The 25,490-nt window shown below is 51.0% G+C and overlaps 2 protein-coding genes across 2 annotated transcripts in view; both read right to left on the minus strand.

Moving 5' to 3' along the window:
• Positions 1 to 5,117: 5,117 nt before the first annotated feature.
• Positions 5,118 to 25,488, minus strand: LOC144952081 (uncharacterized). The gene is made up of 5 exons (XM_078882486.1): positions 25,461 to 25,488; positions 8,150 to 8,356; positions 6,924 to 7,106; positions 6,152 to 6,456; positions 5,118 to 5,206 (listed from the first exon to the last, which is right to left on the minus strand). Exons 3-5 carry the CDS (start codon positions 7,054 to 7,056, stop codon positions 5,192 to 5,194), a joined length of 453 nt encoding a protein of 150 aa, XP_078738612.1. The 5' UTR covers positions 7,057 to 7,106; positions 8,150 to 8,356; positions 25,461 to 25,488; the 3' UTR covers positions 5,118 to 5,191.
• The window catches only part of LOC144952032 (roundabout homolog 2-like), a 41,761-nt gene continuing 41,722 nt past the window's right edge, over positions 25,452 to 25,490 (minus strand). The window contains 1 exon segment of the mRNA XM_078882423.1: positions 25,452 to 25,460. Coding sequence (XP_078738549.1) covers positions 25,452 to 25,460 — 9 coding nt within the window.

Here is a 25,490-nt window from a genome sequence, read left to right on the forward strand (position 1 = left end):
TGCCTGGAATCTTCCCCAGGTAGTGTCGTTGCAAATTCTCAGAAGCGTTAAAACATTTTTTCGTAAAGCACGCTGCAATACTGCAATTATAATAATTATTTTAAAAAAACGTGGGGGGGGGGGGGGATGTGGTGGTGGGGGGGGGGCAATTGACCCCCCCCCCCGACCCTGGACCCCCCCTCCCCACTGTGTCGTTACGGTGATTGAGTGGACGAGACGCGGTCACGGAGGGAAGACTTTGGTGTTTGCATAGCGAGTTCAAGAAAAGCGACCCAACGTGGGGGTTGGGACGAGTGCTCGTGCCGTGCGTGCGTGTGGTTGTGTGGGTGTGTGGGGGTGTGTGTGTGTTGGTGTGTGTGTGTCCGTGTGTGGTGCATCAGCCAGTCATCTCGGTCATCTCAGTCAGTCGACCCGTGGCACCTGCTGGGTCTGCCCCGTGACCTCCTGCCAGCGGGCGTTCGACACTTCACGTGGCAGCCTCAAGGTGCACATGGCCTGGCACAAGCGTCGTGGTGACGTCACCGCCACTTAGTGGCGAATGGCGGTTGTTGTTGTGAGTCCGTGTGTGTGTGTGGGTGTCCGTGTGGGTGTCCGTGTGGGTGTCCGTGTGGGTGTGTGTGGGTGTGTGTCCGTGTGTGGTGCATCAGCCAGTCATCTCGGTCATCTCAGTCAGTCGACCCGTGGCACATGCTGGGTCTGCCCCGTGACCTCCTGCCAGCGGGCGTTCGACACTTCACGTGGTAGCCTCAAGGTGCACATGGCCTGGCACAAGCGTCATGGTGACGTCACCGCCGTCTTGAGTGGTCCGAGCGAGTCAGTATCCGACTGAGTGCGAGCTAACCTGGGGGGTTGTAGGACTGGCAACTTCACTTTAGGGCAGTGATAAGTCTATGGTGCAGTGTTCAGTCTATGCGCAGTGTTGAGTCTATGGGCAGTGTTGAGTCTATGGGGAGTGTTGAGTCTATGGTGCAGTGTTGAGTCTATGGGCAGTGTTGACTCTATGGTGCAGTTTTGAGTCTATGGTGCAGTGTTGAGTCTATGGTGCAGTGCTGAGTCTATGGTGCAGTGTTGAGTCTATGGTGCAGTGTTGAGTCTATGGTGCAGTGCAGAGTTTATGATGCAGTGTTGAGTCTATGGTGCAGTGTTGAGTCTATGGTGCAGTGTTGAGTCTATGCTGCAGTTTTCAGTCTATGATGCAGTGTTGAGTCTATGGTGCAGTGTTGAGTCTATGGTGCAGTGTTTAATCTATGGTGCAGTGCAGAGTTTATGGTGCAGTGTTGAGTCTATGGTGCAGTGTTGAGTCTATGGTGCAGTGTTGAGTCTATGGTGCAGTGTTGAGTCTATGCTGCAGTGTTGAGTCTATGCTGCAGTGTTGAGTCTATACGCAGTGTTCAGTCTATGGTGCAGTGCTGAGTCTATGGGCTCAGCACTGCCCGCACTGGGCTAGTATCGAGAAAATTGTTGTGGCGAGAGAGAAAGGAGACAGAGCAAGAGACGAGTGTCTGCGCTCGTCATGGCTACCATCCGTAAATCCGAACCGCTCTGGCACGGTTCCGCGAAAGGAAAACAAAAGTGCATCTTTTTTTTTCTTCATTTTAAATACCGCGGATGACGCCAAAAACCAACTCAAATTGTGCCAACCTCTTCTCGATCGCACACCCCCCCCCCGCCCCCCCGCTTATTATTATTTTTACAAGACAAAGAGAAACCCCCACCCCCCCGACCCAACTCCCTCCACTCCCCACCTACCCACCCATTCTCCCCGTGTAGCCTTCACAAACTGTTGTGTGGGGGGGGGGGGGATGCAAGGTCTGTTGTGAGCAGAGCTGCGGTAAGCTGCACGTACGAAGGCCGGCACAGTGAGCACACGGACGGGGGGGGGGGGGGGGGTGAGGTGAGTGGGTGAGGTGGGTGAGGTGGGTGGGGTGAGGTGGGTGAGGTGAGTGAGGTGGGTGAGGTGGGTGAGGTGGGTGGGTGAGGTGGGTGAGGTGAGTGAGGTGGGTGAGGTGGGTGAGGTGGCACCTACCACACCTGGGCCCCCCCCCCCCCCTCGTTTGTTCGTCATAGGTGGCGGCGTTCACTAACTCACACGTACAGGGACGCCTCTACTTATGAACGAGTTAGGTAACGTAGTTTCTTCACCTGAGGATGTGCTGCTTGCGTTGTGGCCGAAACGTCGTGAGAATTATTTGTATTGTGTTTTATTTTTATTATTTTATTACTTCCCTTCTACGTGACTTTACCGAAAGAACCAAGAAGATGAATCCCTGCAGTCACGAAAGAAGCTTTAAATCGAAATTTAACATAGGTGCTGTTCGTAAGTCGGTTTGTTCGTAAGTGCCAACTTTACCCCTGTCCATTCCAAACATGTTGGACGGCATGGACACTAAACACGGGAATGGCTTTAAAAGTTGTATCATCTCCTGTTGATGTAGATGCCACCGGTTCTTCACTTTCTGCAGATGTGGATGCCACTGGTTCTTTACGTTCTGCAAATGTAGGTGCCACTGGTTCTTCATGATCTGCAGATGTAGATGCCACTGGTTCTTCATGATCTGCAGATGTAGATGCCACTGGTTCTTCACGTTCTGCAGATGTAGATGCCACTGGTTCTTCATGTTCTGAAGATGTAGATGCCACTGGTTCTTCATGTTCTGAAGATGTAGATGCCACTGGTTCTTTATGTTCTGCAGATGTAGATGCCACTGGTTCTTCACGTTCTGCAGATGTAGATGCCACTGGTTCTTCATGTTCTAAAGATGTAGATGCCACTGGTTCTTCACGTTCTGCAGATGTAGATGCCACTGGTTCTTTACGTTCTACAGATGTAGATGCCACTGATTCTTCACGTTTTACAGATATAGATGCCGCTGGTTCTTCACGTTCTGAAGATGTAGATGCCACTGGTTCTTTACGTTCTACAGATGTAGATGCCACTGATTCTTTACGTTCTGAAGATGTAGATGCCACTGATTCTTCACGTTCTACAGATATAGATGCCGCTGGTTCTTCACGTTCTGCAGATGTAGATGCCACTGGTTCTTCATGTTCTGCAGATGTAGATGCTACTGGTTCTTCACGTTCTACAGATGTAGATGCCACTGGTTCTTTACGTTCTACAGATGTAGATGCCACTGATTCTTTACGTTCTGAAGATGTAGATGCCACTGGTTCTTCACGTTCTGCAGATGTAGATGCCACTGGTTCTTCATGTTCTGAAGATGTAGATGCCACTGGTTCTTCACGTTCCGCAGATGTAGATGCCACTGGTTCTTCACGTTCTGCAGATGTAGATGCCACTGGTTCTTCATGTTCTGAAGATGTAGATGCCACTGGTTCTTGACGTTCTACAGATGTAGATGCCACTGGTTCTTCACGTTCTGCAGATGTAGATGCCACTGGTTCTTCACGTTCTGCAGATGTAGATGCCACCGGTTCTTCACGTTCTGCAGATGTAGATGCCACTGGTTCTTCATGTTCTGAAGATGTAGATGCCACTGGTTCTTCACGTTCTACAGATGTAGAAGCCACCGGTTCTTCACGTTCTGCAGATGTAGATGCCACTGGTTCTTCATGTTCTACAGATGTAGAAGCCACCGGTTCTTCACGTTCTGCAGATGTAGATGCCACTGGTTCTTCATGTTCTACAGATCTAGATGCCACTGGTTCTTCACGTTCTGTAGATGTAGATGCCACTGGTTCTTCATGTTCTGCAGATGTAGATGCCACTGGTTCTTCACGTTCTGAAGATGTAGATGCCACCACTGCCATCGAACTCTCGGTCTGAACAGGCAACTGGACATAGGGACAGATTTGTTCTTATCTCTATGAAAGTTCGTAAGTCGAATGTGCCTAAGTAGAGGAGTCCCTGTACGAATACTGAGTCCCAGGAACCGGTTTAAGATAATATCGCAACCGGTGTGGTGGTGTCGGTGATGTCGGTGATGTCGGTGGTGGTGGCCACGAGTGGAGAATCGATTCCATGCCAACGGGAACCGCTCCCACTATCGCGCAAAGACAAAGATCCCCCGTGTAGCCTGCAACCGACTGTTGCGGCAAGTGCTGTTAGCGAGTAGCAGCCCACGAGGGGTGGGCGGGTGCCCAGCACCACGCCCGACCGCCTTTGTCTCCCCCAGCGGCGATGCTTTTTTTTTATAGCTTTCTAACTACTCGCAAACAGCACCGGGTTACTCATTTGAGGCTGAGTCGACCTAGGGGAGGAGGAAGCCCACGACCGTTTAACACACGGATGTATATATATATAAATAATCGAACCGTACACTGAAGCCGTGGGAAGCTGGGGGGGGGGGTGGGGGGCTGGGAGGTGGGGGGCTGACGACAGAATGGAGGGGGGGGGGGGTGGTGGGTGAGTGGGGGTTTGTTAGCATCTCGTCTCTTCTGAAACTCGGGCAGCAACGCCACTGGAGAGACAAAGGCGGCCGGGCGTTCGCGTCGGTGACTCTCAAACGCCGGCTCGAGTTGTAATCGGGGGGAGTCCGTCAGCCTCACGACCACCATCATCATCACCAGTAGCAGCACCACCACTGCCAACACTGCCACCGCCACCACCACCACCACCACCACCACCGCCACCACCGCCACCACCACCGCCACCACCACCGCCACCACCGCCGCCACCACCGCCACCACCACCGCCACCACCGCCGCCACCACCGCCACCACCACCGCCACCGCCACCACCGCCACCACCACCGCCACCACCACCGCCACCACCACCACCGCCACCGCCACCACCACCGCCACCGCCACCACCACCGCCACCACCGCCACCACCACCACCGCCACCACCGCCACCACCGCCACCACCGCCACCACCGCCGCCACCACCGCCATCACCGCCACCACCGCCACCACCGCCACCACCGCCACCACCACCACCACCGCCACCACCACCGCCACCGCCACCACCACCGCCACGACCGAGGCGGCCGCGGTGATTGTCGCAGGCGAGGCAGTCGGCAGCGTGCGGCTTGGGTCATGTTGTCAGAGCAGGGAAGTCGATGTCGGGGGGGGGGAGGGGTGTGGGGGGGGGCGATGGTGGGGGGGGGGGCGATGGTGGGGGGGGGGGCGATGGTGGGGGGAGGCGATGGTCGGGGGGGGCTATGGTGGGGGGGGGGGAGATGGGGGTCAGTTTCTTAGAAAACTTCGTCACGACGCACGGCAGGCAGCTTCACCTCATGTCGGCCTGCAGACAAGAAGGGATAGGACACAAGTGTTAGCGTTGTTGTTGTTGTGATTGTTGTTGTTGTTGTGATTGTTGTTGTTGTTGTTGTGATTGTTGTTGTTGTGATTGTTGTTGTTGTTATGATTGTTGTTGTTGTTGTTATGATTCTTGTTGTTGTGATTGTTGTTGTTGTGATTGTTGTTATGATTGTTGTTGTTGTTATGATTGTTGTTGTTGGTATGATTGTTGTTGTTGGTATGATTGTTGTTGTTGTTGTTGTGATTGTTGTTGTTGTTATGATTGTTGTTGTTATGATTGTTGTTGTTGTTGGTATGATTGTTGTTGTTGTTGTGATTGTTGTTGTTGTTGTTATGATTGTTGTTGTTGTTGGTATGATTGTTGTTGTTGTGATTGTTGTTGTCGTTGTTGTGATTGTTGTTGTTGGTGCTATGATTGTTGTTGTTGTTATGATTGTTGTTACTCTGGCTCGCCAGGAGAAGGCACTGCAGAACAAGTGTGCGGACTAATCTCCATCTGTTCACCATCATCATCACCATCATCATCGTCATCACAGCAAAGTGTGTGGACTAATCTCTTCACCATCATAACTCCAAATATACAGCAGCAGGCGTCATGGTTGGGATTGAACCCACGACCTCCTGTATACCAGGCGAGGTAGTTAACATCTCCTAGCCACCGTGATGATGATGATGATGAGAGAGACACGCAAACTCCAAATATACAGCAGCAGGCGTCAGGGTTGGGATTGAACCCACGACCTCCTGTACACCAGGCGAGGGAGTTAACATCTCCTAGCCACCGTGATGATGATGAGAGAGACACGCAAACTCCAAATATACAGCAGCAGGCGTCAGGGTTGGGATTGAACCCACGACCTCCTGTACACCAGGCGAGGGAGTTAACATCTCCTGGCCACCATCACCAAGAGGGGGGGGGGGTGCTCACGTAGCACGGCTTGCCGGCGTGGGTCTCATCCGCGACCTCCACGAAGTCGGCATCGGCATCGGCGTGCCCGCACGACCTCCCGGACGGTGCCCGCCGGGGCCCCATCATCGGTCCCGCGCCGAAACCCGGGGTGGCACCACCACCACCGTAGCCACCACCACCACCACCGCCGTAGCCACCACCGTAGTCACCACCACCACCACCACCACCGTAGCCACCACCGTAGTCACCACCACCACCGTAGCCACCACCACCACCGTAGCCACCACCGCCATGGAAGTTTGGCCGGGAGTAAGGTGGGGCTTCTACGCCAGCCACAGAGACACAAAGATCTCCCCGGCATCTTGAAAGCCATTATCATTCAGCCATCCCCGTAACCCCATGACCCATTGACCCCATATCACCATGACCCCATATCCCCATGACACAATTACCAAGTGACCCCATAACCCAGTGACCCCGTGACCCCATGACCCAGTGACCACATACCCCCGTGACCCTGTGACCCCATGACCCAGTGTCCCCATAACCCCATGACCCCGTGACCCCATGACCCAGTGTCCTCATAACCCCATAACCCCATGACCCAATGACCCCATAACCCCATGACCCAGTGACCCCACATCCCCATGACCCAGTGACCCAATATCCCCATGACCCCGTGACCCCATAACTCCATGACTCCATAACCCCATGACCCCGTGACCCATGACCCCATCACCCCATGACCCTGTGACCCTATATCCCCCCCTTGACCCCGCCCCCCGCGTACCGTGCAGGTCGTAGAGTTTGTCTGTGGGGGCTCCGCAATGCCCCTCCAGGCTCCGCTCGCCATCGTCACCGCACCCACCGCCTCGCTCCAGGGAGCCCCCCACTCCGCCCACCATCACCATCGTCGTCATCATTGGGGGGCACGTGCCCACCGGTGGGGGAGGGGCGGGGGGGAGGGGCAGGTCTGGCGACGCCGGGAGGGGAGGGGGGGGGTGAGGGGGCAAAGGGGTCATCAGCATCATCAGCATCATCAGCATCATTATCATCAGCGTCATCAGCATCATCAGCATCATCAGCATCATCAGCATCATCAGCATCAGCATCATCAGCATCATCAGCATCATTATCATCCGCATCATCAGCATCATTATCATCAGCATCATCAGCATCATCAGCATCATCAGCATCATCATTATCATCAGCATCAGCATCATCAGCATCAGCATCATTATCATCAGCATCATCAGCATGATCATCATCAGCATCATCAGCATCATTATCATCAGCATCATCAGCATCATCATCAGCAGCATCATCGGCATCATCATCAGCATCATCAGCATCATCAGCAGCATCATCATCAGCATCATCAGCATCATCATCATCAGCATCATCATCAGCATCATCAGCAGCATCATCATCAGCATCATCAGCAGCATCATCATCATCATCAGCATCATCAGCATCATTAGGTTGTAGGAGGACATCCAAGAGAGTGAGGCTTCAAATTACACGTTGATGTTGCGTGAGTGAAGGAGTGAGTGGATGAGTGAGTGAACGAGTGAGTGAACGAGTGAGTGAACGAGTGAATGAATGAGAAGGTGGGTGAGTGGGTAATCGAGTGAGTGAGATGATGAGCGAGTGAGTGAGTTCCAAGTTGATTTCGTGTGACCAGGGTGAGGGGTCAAGAGACCAAAAGTGAGAGAATGAGTGAGTGAATGAGTGAACGAGTGAGTGAACGAGTGAGAGAATGAGTGAAATGGTGGGTGAGTGGGTAATCGAGTGAGTGGATTTACGAGTGAGTGAGATGATGAGCGAGTGAGCGAGTTCCAAGTTGATTTCGTGTGAAAAGCCGGGTTCATAGCTTCTTGAGATCAGCAAGCGAGGATATTATTACGATGGTTCATTTGTAAATCATTCGTGCGGCAACCAGAAGCCAATGCACGTGTGAGTACGTGCGAGTAGGTACGTGTGCGTGGGTACGTGCGCGGGGGGTGACGTGCGTACCATCGAGGGAGGGCTTGACTTTCGGACGCTTCGAGGGACGGTACTTGAACCCAGGATTTGCGCTGAAGCTGCCGCTGCCGGCGCTGTCCGATGAGTAGTAGCCGCCACCACCGCCACCACCGCCACCACCGCCGCCACCGCCGCCACCACCGCCACCACCGCCACCACCGCCGCGTGGCCGCCCAGCCACCGCCGCGTGCACCTTGCCTGGTACAGCGAGAAGGTGGGGTGGGAGGGGGTGCGAAGGAGGGTGAGTGGCGGGGCAGGCGTGACGCACGCCATACGCGGAGATCAGCTGGTGAACGCTGGCGGCTTGCGATCAGACGGCTGACACTGGGGGTGCCCCTCGGCTAGAACACACAGCACAGAGGTCGCAACCGGGTACCCGATACCCGTACCCTACCCGATACCCGGCTACCCGTACCCGGCCGGGTACGGGTAGCCGGAGTCACTGGTGAGTCACCGTTTGTCACTCATTTCCCAACGTCTTGTCTCTTCTCACAATTCAAGTTCCTAGTGTAATGCGGGCGTAAACGGCCTCGCGGATATGACGTAACGGGGGGAGGGGTTAGGCCACGTGGGGGAGAAGGGAAAGCTCTTAAGGGCGGGAACCGGAAGAGACGGGAGGAGAGTGTGAGAATAAAGACGGGAGGAGGCCACGCAGGGCAGAGGGTGGAGAGTGGCGTGATCGCCACAGGACGGGACTCGGCACCGTCGGCTAGCGGTGTCCGGGCACGGGGGAGACGGAGAGCAGCGGTGGGGCTGCAGAGAGAGCAGCCGAGAGACTGCATAAGGGCGGAGAGGCTGAGAGGGAAGTCAGCAGCGGAGCTGCATCAGGAGCGAGGAGAAAAGGCTACGTGAGCGACGGCAGCAGAAGGGCTGCCGAGCGGAAGGTGGATAAGGCTCTGAGCGAGGGCCGTGCGGGGCGAAGTTGTAAGAACCCAAATAAAGGACAACGGAGAGAGACACAGTGAAAGAGTCCTTTATTACACTAGAATCAACCCACCCGCGCCTGCAACATGGCTTCATCCCGGAGGGTGGGGGGGGGTGGGGGGGTGGTGGGGGGGTCTCTACGGGACGCGGATGCCGGAACGCGCAGGGAGAGGTACCATCACAGACGGAGTGAGCCCTGGCGATTGGGATGGACACTCAGCGAGTGGGAGCTCAATCACTTACACCGCATTCGCAATATCAACGTCGTCTTCGTCGTTGGAAAAAAACTGCCAACCCCTTCTTGTTGGTTCTTTCGGTAAAGTCGTCACGTAGAATGGAAATAATAAAATAATAAAAATAAAACATAATAAAATAATTCTCACGACGTTTCGGCCACAACGCAAGCAGCCGTCTGACTCTGTCTCCTCGACGGGCCTGTTCTCCACCTGAGGACGGCTGCTTGCGTTGTGGCCGAAACGTCGTGAGAATTATTTTATTACGTTTTATTTTTATTATTTCCATTCTACGTGACTTTACCGAAAGAACCAAGAAGATGAATCCCTGCAGTCACGAAAGCTTTAAATCGAAATGTCAACCCCTTATCAGTGCCCCTATCCTTATTATAGACCAACTCAGATCGTATTGGTCACCCGTGGCCTTTATAAATCTCAACGTTCATCCTGCAAAGTTCCATCGCAAGGGAGAAATGCAAACAAATAGACAATCACCACTACTACACTCACCACTAGTACACTCACCACAACTACACTCACCACTAGTACACTCACCACTACTACACTCACCACTAGTACCCTCACCACTAGTACACTCACCCAACCACACACCCAACCACACACACACTCACCACTAGTACACTCACCCACACACTCACTCACCCACTCACTCACCCACACACTCACCCAACCACACACTCACTTACCCACACACTCACCCACACACTCGCTCACCCACACACTCACCCAACCACACACTCACTTACCCACACACTCACCCACCCACCCACTCACCCACACACTCACCCAACCACACACTCACTTACCCACACACTCACCCACCCACCCACTCACCCACACACTCACCCAACCACACACTCACTCACCCACACACTCACCCACACACTCACTCACCCACACACTCACCCACACACTCACCCACCCACCCACTCACCCACACACTCACCCAACCACACACTCACTTACCCACACACTCACCCACCCACCCACTCACCCACACACTCACCCACACACTCACCCACCCACCCACTCACCCACACACTCACCCAACCACACACTCACCCACACACTCGCTCACCCACACACTCACCCAACCACACACTCACTTACCCACACACCCAGCCACCCACTCACCCACACACTCACCCAACCACACACTCACTTACCCACACACCCACTCACCCACACACTCACCCCACCACACACTCACCCACACACTCACCCACCCACACACTCACCCACACACTCTCATATCTGTCAACCCCTTATGAGTGCCCCGACCTTATTAGAGAGAAACTCAGACCGTATTGGTCACCCCGTGCCCTTTATAAATCTCAACGTTCATCCTACAAAGTTCCATCGCAAGGTAGAAACACAAACAGATGGACACTTTTTTGCCCCGTATTGAAATGTCTGTACGCCGAATCGCCCTGGAAACTCACTTTCCTTGTACAAGAATACAGAATAAACCGTATGGGTTGACGGGGACGCTGTCTTTCCGAAAACTCTGTTTCTTCACCTGAGGACGGCTGTTTGCGTTCTGGCCGAAACGTCGTGAGAATTTTATTTTATTATGTAAAAAAAAATATTATTTTATTATTTCCCTTCTACGTGACTTTACAGAATGAACCAAGAATATGGGGAATGGGTTGATCGGGTATGAGTTGGTTATGATGGTTGTGGTGATGATGGTGGTGGCGGTGATGATGATAGTGGTGGTGATGATGGTAGTTGTGATGATGATGGTGGTAGTGATAATGGCGGTGATGATAGTGGTTGTGGTGATGATGGTGGTGATGATGGTGGTGGTGATGATGGTGGTGGTGATTATGGTTATGATTGCGTTGATTATAGTGATGATTGTAATGCTGATGTTGATGATGATTGTGACGGTGATGATGGTGATGATGGTTGTGATGATGGTGGTGGTGATGATAGTGTTGGTGGTGATGATGTGATGATTGTGATGATGATGATGTTGGTGATGATGGTGGTGGTGATAATAGTAGTGTTGATTATGGTGATGATTGCGATGATGATAGTGATGATAATGATTGTGACAGTGATGATGGTGATGTTGGTTGTGATGATGGTGGTGATGATGGTAGTTGTGATGATGATAGTGGTGGTGGTGATGATGATAGTGATGATTGTAATGCTGATGTTGATGATGATTGTGACGGTGATGATGGTGATGATGGTGGTGATGATGATGGTAGTTGTGATGATGGTGGTAGTGATTATGGTGTTGGTGATGATAGTGGTGGTGGTGATGATAGCGATAATCGTCAAAGTGATGATAATGATTGTGTCGGTGATGTTGATGATAATGGTGATGATGGTTGTGATGATGGTTGTGATGATGGTGGTGGTGATGATGGCAGTTGTGATGATGATAGTGGTGGTGGTGATGATAGCGATAATCGTCAAAGTGATGATAATGATTGTGTCGGTGATGTTGATGATAATGGTGATGATGGTTGTGATGGTTGTGATGATGGTGGTGGTGATGATGGCAGTTGTGATGATGATAGTGGTGGTGGTGGTGATGATAATGATTGTGATAATGGTGATAATGGTGATGATGATTTGCCGGCATGCACGCACCTTGGTGTCTTAGATCGCCAGGCGGTTCTCGGATCGAATCGGTGAAGACAGACTCGTCCCCAGACGATCCCTCCACCTCCTCCTCCACCTCCTCCACCTCCTCCTCCACCTCCTCCTCCCACGCACTGCTCGTGTCCCCATAGCACCCCCTCCCACTCTGCCCGGCTCCCCACCACCCCCACTCTGACGTGTGTGTACGTGTGTGTGTGTGTACATGTGTGTGTGCGTGTACATGTGTGTGTACGTGTGTGTGTGTACATGTGTGTGTGTGTACATGTGTGTGTGTGTAGGCTTGTGTGTGTACGTGTGTGTGTGTACGTGTGTGTGTGTGTACGCGTGTGTGTGCGTGTGTGTGTGTGTGTACGTGTGTGGACGTGTGTGTGTGTGTACGAGCGTGTGTGTGTACGTGTGTGTGTGTACGTGTGTGTGTACGTGTGTGTGTGCGTGTGTGTGTGCGTGTGTGTGTGCGTGTGTGTGTGTGTCCGTGTGTGTACGTGTGTGTGTGTACGTGTGTGTACATGTGTGTACGTGCGTGTGTGTGTGTACGTACGTGTGTGTGTACGTTCGTGTATACGTGTGTGTATGTGTGCATGTGTGCATATATATGTGTGTGTACGTGTGTACGCGTGTGTGTACGTGTGTGCACATGTGTGTGTGTGCGTGCACGTGGGTGTACATGTGCGTGTGTACGTGTGTGTGTGTATTGCGTGTGTCACCAGCGTATGGATGCACACACACGCACGCACACACGCACACACACGCACGCACACACGCACGCACGCACACACACGCACGCACACACGCACACACACGCACGCACACACGCACGCACGCACGCACGCACACGCACGCACACACGCACGCACGCACGCACACACACGCACGCACACGCACACACGCACACGCACGCACGCACGTGTATGGAGGAAGAGAGCACATGGGAAGGTGGTGGAGGAGGAGGGGGGGAGAGGGCGGGGGAGCGAGCAGAGCGGTGAGATGAGCGAAGCACATGAAGACACGAACCACGTGGACGATGGTCACACAAACCCGAGTGGAACTCAAACTTTGTCTTGGCAACTGTTGTACCCCTCCCCCCCCACTCCCCCAGTTTGTTGAATTTTATTTCAATTTCCAACGAATTTCCACCCCCAATACCACCACGGTGACGTCACCACGGCGCCCGTGCCAGGCTAGGTGCACTTTGAGGCTAGTGTCGAAGGCTCACAGACCCAGCAGATGCACAACAGCTGTACCACTCCCTAATGTGCCAGGCTAGGTGCAGGAGGTCACGGGACAGACCCCAGGTGGTGCCATGGGTTGACTGCCTGAGATGACCGGTAGATGCACCACCAGTGCCTCTACTGTGCCAGGCTAGGTGCAGGAGGTCACGGGACAGACCCAGGTGCCACGGGTTGACTGACTGTGTGATGACTGGCAAATGCACCACCAGTGCCCTCTACTGTGCCAGGCTAGGTGCAGGAGGTCACGGGACAGACCCCAGGTGGTGCCATGGGTTAACTGCCTGAGATGACCGGTAGATGTACACCAGCCGTGCCCCCTACTGTGCCAACTTGCTGAAATTTATCCGCCCGGCGCTCCGCTCGTTGTTGTGAGCGTCGCTCCTCTGCCTTGCGTTGTTGCTGGAGGGCGACTGCCTCCAACTGCCCAGCACCACCACTACCACCACACCACCACCACCACCGTATACTAGTACAGCATTAGTGTATAGTGTAGTGTATAGTGTAGTGTGTAGTGTATAGTGTAGTGTATAGTGTAGTATACTAGTACAGCACTAGTGTATAGTGTAGTGTATAGTGTAGTGCACTAGTGTATAGTGTAGTGCACTAGTGTATAGTGTAACCTATAGTGTAGTGTACTAGTACATTATTATGATGATTGTTCATTCAGCTGTGGATTGATCAAGGCTGCGCGCGACCTTCGTTAAATCCCGAGACACGAAACTGAACAGCGATCACGGAACGGAAGTTGTGGATCATTAACCAGGGGTGGGGGCAGGTGGGGGGGAGAGGGGGAGGGGTGGGGGCAGGTGGGGGTGGGGGGAGGGGGTGGGGGCAGGTGGGGGCAGGTGGGGTGGCGGGAGGGGGTGGGGGCAGGTGGGGGGGAGAGAAGGAGGGAGTTGGTGGGGGGGTGGGGGGAGGCAGGTGGGGTGGGGGGGAGAGGGGTGGGGGGGGAGAGGGGGAGAGTTGGGGGGAGCGGGGGGGGGTGAGGGCGAAGGGGGGGGGGGCGATGGGGGGTGGAGGGGGGTGGAGGCAAGGGGGAGTGGGGGGGGGACGAGTAGAGGACTGAGTGAGAGGGAGGGGGTGAGGGAGAGGGGGGAGTGGGGGGGGTGGAGTGGGGGGGGGAGTTTGGGGGCGAATGGGGGGTGGGGGCGAGTGGGTGGAGTGGGGGCAAGGGGTTGGGGCGAGGGGGCAGTGGGGGGTGGGGGCGAGGGGGTGGGGAAGTAATTGCGTCGTTACTATGGTAACGAGGCTCGTTCGTGGACCACAATGGACAGATCCCACATTCTCGTTATCCGTGGTCCATGTTGCGTTGTTATTTTATTTTTTTTCGCTATTAAAAATCTTACTTCTCATCTCAAGACCCCGGGTCACATTTTGTATTTATTTTTTATTATTTCTATTTATTTTTCTTCTCAAAGCCGAGCTTCAGCCGAGGAATTATTTTTATATTTTTGTTAAAGCCATTTCCCAATTAATCTTCAAGGCTGCTCGCTCTGAACGTGCCCTGAACGTCGCCTCGACGTCCGCCCGTACCCATAGACTCACACAGAGATGCATAGACACCCATAGACTCACACAGAGATGCATAGACACCCATAGACTCACACAGAGATCCATAGACACCCATAGACTCACACAGAGATGCATAGACACCCATAGACTCACACAGAGATCCATAGACACCCGTAGACTCACACAGAGACTCATAGACACCCATAGACTCACACAGAGACTCAGACACCCAAATACTCAAACAGAGATCCATAGACACCCATAGACTCACACAGAGATTCATAGACACCCGTAGACTCACACAGAGATGCATAGACACCCATAGACTCACACAGAGATCCATAGACACCCGTAGACTCACACAGAGATTCATAGACACCCATAGACTCACACAGAGACTCAGACACCCATAGACTCACACAGAGACTCATAGACACCCATAGACTCACACAGAGATCCAAAGACACCCATAGACTCACACAGAGATCCATAGACACCCATAGACTCATACAGAGACTCATAGACACCCATAGACTCACACAGAGATCCAAAGACACACATAGACTCACACAGAGATGCATAGACACCCATAGACTCACACAGAGACTCATAGACACCCATAGACTCACACAGAGATCCAACGACACCCATAGACTCACACAGAGATCCATAGAGACCCAAATACTCAAACAGAGACTCATAGACACCCATAGACTCACACAGAGATCCATTGACACCCATAGACTCACACAGAGATCCATAGACACCCATAGACTCACACAGAGATCCATAGACACCCATAGACTCACACAGAGATCCAAAGACACCCATAGACTCACACAGAGATCCATAGACACCCATAGATTCATACAGAGACTCATAGACACCCATAGACTCACACAGTGATCCAAAGACACACATAGACTCACAAAGAGATGCATAGACACCCATAGACTCACACAGAGACTCATAGACACCCATAGACTCACACAGAGATCCAAAGACACCGATAGACTCATAAAGAGATTCATAGACACCCATAGACTCACACAGAGACTCATAGACACCCATAGACTCACACAGAGACTCATAGACACCCAAAGACTCACACAGAGATCCAAAGACACCAATAGACTCACACAGAGACTCATAGACACCCATAGACTCACACAGAGACTCATAGACACCCATAGACTCACACAGAGATCCAAAGACACCAATAGACTCACACAGAGACTCATAGACACCCATAGACTCACACAGATATCCACAGACACCCATAGACTCACACAGAGACTAATAGACACCCATAGACTCACAGAGATCCATAGACACCCATAGACTCACACAGAGACTCATAGACACCCGGAAACTCAAACAGAGATACATAGACACCCATAGACTCACACAGAGACTCATAGACACCCATAGACTCACACAGAGATTCATAGACACCCATAGACTCACACAGATATCCATAGACACCCATAGACTCACACAGAGATTCATAGACACCCAAATACTCAAACAGAGGTCCATAGACACACGTAGACTCACACAGAGACTCATAGACACACATAGACTCACACAGAGATTCATAGACACCCATAGACTCACACAGAGATCCATAGACACCCATAGACTCACACAGAGATTCATAGACACCCACAGACTCACACAGAGATTCATAGACACCCATAGACTCACACAGAGATCCATACACACCCATAGACTCGCACAGAGATCCATACACACCCATAGACTCACACAGAGATTCATAGACACACATAGACTCACACAGAGATTCATAGACACCCATAGACTCACACAGAGATCCATAGACACCCATAGACTCACACAGAGATCCATAGACACCCATAGACTCACACAGAGACTCATAGACACCCATAGACTCACACAGAGATACATAGACACCCATAGACTCACACAGAGACTCATAGACACCCATAGACTCACACAGAGACTCATAGACACCCATAGACTCACACAGAGATACATAGACACCCATAGACTCACACAGAGATTCATAGACACCCATAGACTCACACAGAGATCCATACACACCCATAGACTCGCACAGAGATCCATACACACCCATAGACTCACACAGAGATTCATAGACACACATAGACTCACACAGAGATTCATAGACACCCATAGACTCACACAGAGACTCATAGACACCCATAGACTCACACAGAGACTCATAGACACCCATAGACTCACACAGAGATCCACAGACACCCATAGACTCACACAGAGATTCATAGACACCCATAGACTCACACAGAGACTCATAGACACCCATAGACTCACACAGAGATTCATAGACACCCATAGACTCACACAGAGATTCATAGACACCCATAGACTCACACAGAGACTCATAGACACCCATAGACTCACACAGAGACTCAAAGACACCCATAGACTCACACAGAGATCCATAGACACCCATAGACTCACACAGAGACTCATAGACACACATAGACTCACACAGAGACTCATAGACACCCATAGACTCACACAGAGACTCATAGACACCCATAGACTCACACAGAGATCCATAGACACCCATAGACTCACACAGAGACTCATAGACACCCATAGACTCACACAGAGATCCATAGACACCCATAGACTCACACAGAGTTTCATAGACACCCATAGACTCACACAGAGATGCATAGACACCCATAGACTCACACAGAGATGCATAGACACCCATAGACTCACACAGAGATCCATAGACACACATAGACTCACACAGAGATCCATAGACACCCATAGACTCACACAGAGACTCATAGACACCCATAGACTCACACAGAGACTCATAGACACCCATAGACTCACACAGAGATCCATACACACCCATAGACTCGCACAGAGATCCATACACACCCATAGACTCACACAGAGATTCATAGACACACATAGACTCACACAGAGATTCATAGACACCCATAGACTCACACAGAGACTCATAGACACCCGTAGACTCACACAGAGACTCATAGACACCCATAGACTCACACAGAGACTCATAGACACCCATAGACTCACACAGAGATCCACAGACACCCATAGACTCACACAGAGATCCATAGACACCCATAGACTCACACAGAGATTCATAGACACCCATAGACTCACACAGAGACTCATAGACACACATAGACTCACACAGAGAATCATAGACACCCATAGACTCACACAGAGATTCATAGACACCCATAGACTCACACAGAGATTCATAGACACCCATAGACTCACACAGAGATCCATAGACACCCATAGACTCACACAGAGACTCATAGACACACATAGACTCACACAGAGACTCATAGACACCCATAGACTCACACAGAGACTCATAGACACCCATAGACTCACACAGAGATCCATAGACACCCATAGACTCACACAGAGACTCATAGACACCCATAGACTCACACAGAGATCCATAGACACCCATAGACTCACACAGAGTTTCATAGACACCCATAGACTCACACAGAGATGCATAGACACCCATAGACTCACACAGAGATGCATAGACACCCATAGACTCACACAGAGATCCATAGACACACATAGACTCACACAGAGATCCATAGACACCCATAGACTCACACAGAGACTCATAGACACCCATAGACTCACACAGAGACTCATAGACACCCATAGACTCACACAGAGATCCATACACACCCATAGACTCGCACAGAGATCCATACACACCCATAGACTCACACAGAGATTCATAGACACACATAGACTCACACAGAGATTCATAGACACCCATAGACTCACACAGAGACTCATAGACACCCGTAGACTCACACAGAGACTCATAGACACCCATAGACTCACACAGAGACTCATAGACACCCATAGACTCACACAGAGATCCACAGACACCCATAGACTCACACAGAGATCCATAGACACCCATAGACTCACACAGAGATTCATAGACACCCATAGACTCACACAGAGACTCATAGACACACATAGACTCACACAGAGAATCATAGACACCCATAGACTCACACAGAGATTCATAGACACCCATAGACTCACACAGAGATTCATAGACACCCATAGACTCACACAGAGACTCATAGACACCCATAGACTCACACAGAGACTCATAGACACCCATAGACTCACACAGAGACTCATAGACACCCATAGACTCACACAGAGACTCATAGACACCCATAGACTCACACAGAGACTCATAGACACACATAGACTCACACAGAGACTCATAGACACCCATACTCACACAGAGACTCATAGACACCCATAGACTCACACAGAGATCCATAGACACCCATAGACTCACACAGAGACTCATAGACACCCATAGACTCACACAGAGATCCATAGACACCCATAGACTCACACAGAGTTTCATAGACACCCATAGACTCACACAGAGATGCATAGACACCCATAGACTCACACAGAGATGCATAGACACCCATAGACTCACACAGAGATCCATAGACACACATAGACTCACACAGAGATCCATAGACACCCATAGACTCACACAGAGACTCATAGACACCCATAGACTCACACAGAGATCCATCGAGACCCATAGACTCACACAGAGACTCATAGACACCCATAGACTCACACAGAGATTCAGACACCCATAGACACACACAGAGATGCATAGACACCCATAGACTCACACACAGATTCATATACACCCATAGACTCACACAGAGACTCATAGACACACATAGACTCACACAGAGATTCAGACACCCATAGACACACACAGAGATTAATAGACACCCATAGACTCACACACAGATTCATATACACCCATAGACTCACACAGAGACTCATAGACACCCATAGACTCACACAGAGATTCATAGGCACCCATAGACTGACACAGAGACTCATAGACACACAGACTCACACAGAGACTCATAGACACACAGACTCACACAGAGATGCATAGACACCCATAGACTCACACAGAGATCCATAGACACACATAGACTCACACAGAGATCCATAGACACCCATAGACTCACACAGAGACTCATAGACACCCATAGACTCACACAGAGATCCATCGAGACCCATAGACTCACACAGAGACTCATAGACACCCATAGACTCACACAGAGATTCAGACACCCATAGACACACACAGAGATGCATAGACACCCATAGACTCACACACAGATTCATATACACCCATAGACTCACACAGAGACTCATAGACACACATAGACTCACACAGAGATTCAGACACCCATAGACACACACAGAGATTAATAGACACCCATAGACTCACACACAGATTCATATACACCCATAGACTCACACAGAGACTCATAGACACCCATAGACTCACACAGAGATTCATAGGCACCCATAGACTGACACAGAGACTCATAGACACACAGACTCACACAGAGACTCATAGACACACAGACTCACACAGAGACTCATAGACACCCATAGACTCACACAGAGACTCATAGACACACATAGACTCATACACACGGGGCAAGGAAGAAGATGCTGTGTAAGGGGTCCGTCCATAAATGACGTCACGCGATTTTGGACAAATATGACGTCACAAAGCTGTGCCCCCCCCCCCCCCCAAAACAAAAAAAACATGCTTCAAATCGCTTTAAACTATTGTCATTGTAGTGCGTATTTAATGTGGCGTTGCACTCTGATGTTGTAGGAGAAAACATTTATTAAAAAGTCTATTTAATTAAGTAAAACGTGTTGCCTATATTTATTTAAAGTTGCGCATTTTGATGTGACGTCACGTTTCTCACCCCCCCCCCCCCCCCCTTCGTCACACATCGTCACAAATCTCTGACCCCCCCCCACCCCCTAGGTGCGTGACGTCATTTATGGACGGCCCCTAAATCTGCTGCCGGGTCGTTGGAGAACCGCGGGCAGATTTAGAGGCGTCACGAGTCTCGAACGCGAGCCCCCCCCCCATCCCCCTCCATCCCCCCCCCTCCATCCCCCCCCCATCCTCCCCCTCCATCCCCCGCATCCCCCCCCTCCATCCCCCCCATCCCCCCCATCCATCCCCCCCATCCCCCCCATCCCCCCCCCTCCATCCCCCTCCTATCCCCCTCCATCCCCCCCCCCTCCATCCCCCCCCTCCATCCCACCCACCCCCCTCCTCCCCCCCTCCATCGCCCCCATCCCCCCCCCTCCATCCCCCTCCTCCCCCCTCCATCCGCCCCCTCCTTCCCCCCCCATCCCCCCCATCCATCCCCCCCATCCCCCCCACCCCCCCCCCCTCCATCCCCCTCCTCCCCCCCTCCATCCCACCCCCCCCACCCCCCGGGGTTTACGGCCTCGCAGCCAAAGGTGAAGATGCCCTTGCAACTGGTGATAGGTTTTTACCCTTTCAACTGGTACAAAAACTGACACCTTTATATCATTATCAGAGTTGTGTCATTTTGTTTGCATTTTGACTGCTTGTGTTGTGGTTATTGCAAACATGATGCCTTGTATAAAGGTGTCAGTTTTTGTACCAGTTGAAAGGGTAAAAACCTATCACTATATTTTGCCACTGGTAAAGGAGATGTCTCAGTGTAAATGCTTACCCCAGAGCTCTCAATAATCTGATAGTGCGCTGTCTTTGAGTTGTACGCCTTTTGGCGTCATCTGGTCCAACACCAATGGAGACTAGGCTCTAAGAAAAGCTGTCTCGGGTGTGGACCAATCAACTTCAAGGACAGTGCATACCATTATCATCATCAGAGTTGTTTCTTTTTGTTTGCATTTTGACTGCTTGTGTTGTGGTTATTGCAAACATGATGCCTTGTATAAAGGTGTCAGTTTTGTACCAGTTGAAAGGGTAAAAACCTACTTTCTATATTTTGCCACTGCTAAAGGAGATGTCTCAGTGTAAACCCTTGCAACTGCTCGCTGCGCTCACTGTCGCCGGATGGGAACCTCTCCTCTGGGGCTCCACGGTGGCTGTGAGATGTTAACCAGCTCGCCTGGTCTACAGGAGGTCGTGGGTTCAATCCCAACCCTGACGCCTGCTGCTGTATATTTGGAGTTTGCGTGTCTCTCTCTCTCTCATCATCATCACGGTGGCTAGGAGATGTTAACCACCTCGCCTGGTGTACAGGAGGTCGTGGGTTCAATCCCAACCCTGACGCCTGCTGCTGTATATTTGGAGTTTGCGTGTCTCTGTCTCTCTCATCATCATCACGGTGACTAGGAGATGTTAACTACCTCGCCTGGTGTACAGGAGGTCGTGGGTTCCATCCAGACCCTGATTCCTGCTGTATATTTGGAGTTTGCGTGTCTCTCTCTCTCATCATCATCATCACGGTGGCTAGGAGATGTTAACTACCTCGCCTGGTCTACAGGAGGTCGTGGGGTCCATCCAGACCCTGACGCCTGCTGCTGTATATTTGGAGTCTGCGTGTCTCTCTCTCTCTCTATCTCTGTGGGTCTCTGTGTATATCTATGGGTCTCTATGCATCTTTGTGGGTCTCTGTGTGTCTCTATGGGTCTATGTGTATCTCTGTGGGTCTCTGTGTATCTCTGTGGGTCTCTATGTATCTCTGTGGGTCTCTGTGTATCTCTGTGTGTCTCTGTGTATCTCTGTGGGTCTCAATGTGTATCTGTGGGTCTCTGTGTATCTCTGTGTGTCTCTGTGTATATCTATGTGTCTCTGTGTATCTCTGTGGGTCTCTGTGTATCTCTGTGTGTCTCTGTCTATCTCAGTGTGTATTTGTGTATCTCTGTGGGTCTCTGTGTATCTCTGTGGGTCTCTGTGTATCTCTGTGGGTCTCTGTGTATCTCTGTGTGTCTCTGTGTATCTCTGTGTGTCTCTTTGTATCTCTGTAGGTCTCTGTGTATCTCTGTGGGTCTCTATGTATGTCTGTGGGTCTGTGTACCTCTGTGTCTCTGTGTATCTCTATGTGTCTCTGTGTATCTCTGTGGGTCTCTGTGTATTTCTATGTGTCTCTATGCATCTGTAATTTCCCTACGATGATGATGATGATAAGTTCACTTTGTTGAGCAGCTCTCGTTTGTGATTGGCCAGGGGGTCGCTTCTGACATAAAGGGCCACGTGGCAGCTGATTGGGGCACTTAGACCCGGCTAACAACACATAACAAAGAGCTCTGTTTAGTGATAATTGTTTTTTTTTACCCTTCTATCCGGCAACAAAAACTGACGCATTTTTTTACATATTATCAGAGTTATGTTTTTTGTTTGCATTATGTCTGCAGGTATTGTGGTCTATGCAAACATGACTCCTTGTAAAAAACGGTGTCAGTTTTGTTTGCCAGATAAAAGGGTAAAACAACAATCATCATATTTTTTACTGGCAAATGAGGTTCCAATGTTGTAAATGCTTTGTTTAGTGTTTAAAGTCTTCCACGGGGGGTTGCCATCCGTTCCGTTTTCTCTCTACCCCTTCCTCCCTCCCCCATCTCTGGGACTGTTGTTCCCGTGTTGTTGTGGTGGTGGTTGTTGTTGTGGTGGTGGTTGTTGTTGTGGTGGTGGTTGTTCTGGTAGTTGTTATGGTCATCGTTGTTGTTGTTGTGGTGGTGGTGGTTGCTGCTGTGGTGGTGGTGGTTGTTTTGGTGGGGGAGGTTCTTGTTGTGGTGGTGGTTGCTGCTGTGGTGGTGGTGGTTGTTGTGGTGGGGGTGGTTTTTCTTGTGGTGGTGGTGGCTGTTGTGGTGATGGTGGGTGTTGTTGTTGTTGTGTTGGTTGTGGTGGTTGTGGTGGTTGTTGTGGTGGTTTGTGTTGATGTTATGGTGGTTGTTGTTGTAGTGGTGGTTGCTGCTGTGGTGGTGGTGGCTGTTGTCGTTGTGGTTGTTGTGGTGGTTGTCGTTGCTGTGGTGGTTGTCGTTATTGCGGTGGTTATTGTGGTGGGGGTGGTTCTTGTTGTGGTGGTTGTTGTGGTGTTGTTGATGTCCTTGTTACGATTCGGCGGTCACTCTCTCGAGATAAATCTCCGCCTTTACACGCGGCATTAAATATTAAAACTCCCATGTTGTTTTAGCCGACGGCCGAACTGAGATAATCAATAACAGCAGCAGCAGCAGCAGATATAATAACAATAAAACTGAAGGCTCCATGCGTTCGCCAATAATACTAAAACATCCGTATAACAAAAATAACAACAGTAAAGTTAACATGACAGGAGACGTTTCGGGCAATGGGCCTCCTTCAGCGGGCACAATCGACCACCAACACCTTCAGGAAATTGCCAAATAATGTCACATTTCTTCGCAGTAAAACTGCAACAGCAATCATCCTCGATATGAAAGTGCAATGCACATCCCTTACTCCACTACTCTGAGATCACCACCATCATCACCACCACCATCACCACCACCATCATCACCATCATCAACACTATTATCACCACCATCATCATTACCACCACCATCATCACCATCATCACCATCATCAACACTATCACCACCATCATCATTATCACCACCATCATCATCATCACCATCACTACCATCAACACTATCATCACCATCATCATTATCACCACCATCATCATCATCACCACCATCATCACCATTATCACCACCACCATCATCACCACCACCATCACCACCATCAACACTATCACCACCATCATCATTATCACCACCATCATCACCATCATCATCACCATCATCATCACCACCATCATCACCATCATCATCACCACCACCATCATCACCACCACCATCATCACCACCACCACCATCATCATCACCACCACCACCATCATCATCACCACCACCACCATCATCATCACCACCACCACCATCATCATCACTACCACCATCATCACCACCACCACCATCACCACCATCATCATCACAATTATCACCAACATCACCATCATCACCATCATCACCGTCATCACCGTCATCACCACCACCATCATCACCATCACCACCCCCATCAATATCATCATCACCACCACCACCATCATCATCACCACCACCACCATCACCACCATCACCACCACCATCACCATCACCACCACCATCACCACCATCACCACCATCACCACCACCATCATCATCACCACCACCACCATCATCATCACCACCACCACCATCACCACCATCACCACCACCATCACCATCACCACCACCATCATCACCATCACCATCACCACCATCACCACCACCACCATCACCACCATCACCACCACCATCATCATGACCACCACCATCACCACCATCACCACCACCACCATCACCACCACCATCATCACCACCATCATCATCACCACCACCACCATCATCATCATCATCACCACCACCATCACCACCATCACCACCACCACCATCACCACCATCACCACCACCATCATCATCACCACGACGATATTGATGACGATGTTGATAACGATGTTGATGATGATGTCGACGATGATGATGACGATGTTGATGACGATGTTGATGACGACAATGATGACGACGATGATGACGATGATGACGACGATGATGACGACGATGATGACGACGATGATGATGACGATGATGACGACGATATTGATGACGATGTTGATAACGATGTTGATGATGATGTCGACGATGATGTCGACGATATTGATAACGATGTTGATGACGATGACGACGTTGATGACGATGTTGATGATGATGACGATGTTGATGACGATGTTGATAACGATGTTGATGATGATGACGATGATGATGACGATGTCGATGACGACGGTGTCACCTCACCTGCGACGTTGCCGCTCGCCGTGTAGCCAC

Source organism: Lampetra fluviatilis, chromosome 65, assembly GCF_964198595.1.
Source record: "Lampetra fluviatilis chromosome 65, kcLamFluv1.1, whole genome shotgun sequence".
NCBI classification, from domain to species: domain Eukaryota; kingdom Metazoa; phylum Chordata; class Hyperoartia; order Petromyzontiformes; family Petromyzontidae; genus Lampetra; species Lampetra fluviatilis.

Bases quoted from the DNA above. Each gene is read 5' to 3' on its own strand.
- LOC144952081 (XM_078882486.1), bottom strand. From the start codon at position 7,056: ATGATGACGACGATGGTGATGGTGGGCGGAGTGGGGGGCTCCCTGGAG. The intron at 6,457-6,923 runs GTACGCGGGGGG...TGGCTGGCGTAG, and splicing joins CAAACTCTACGACCTGCACG to AAGCCCCACCTTACTCCCGG.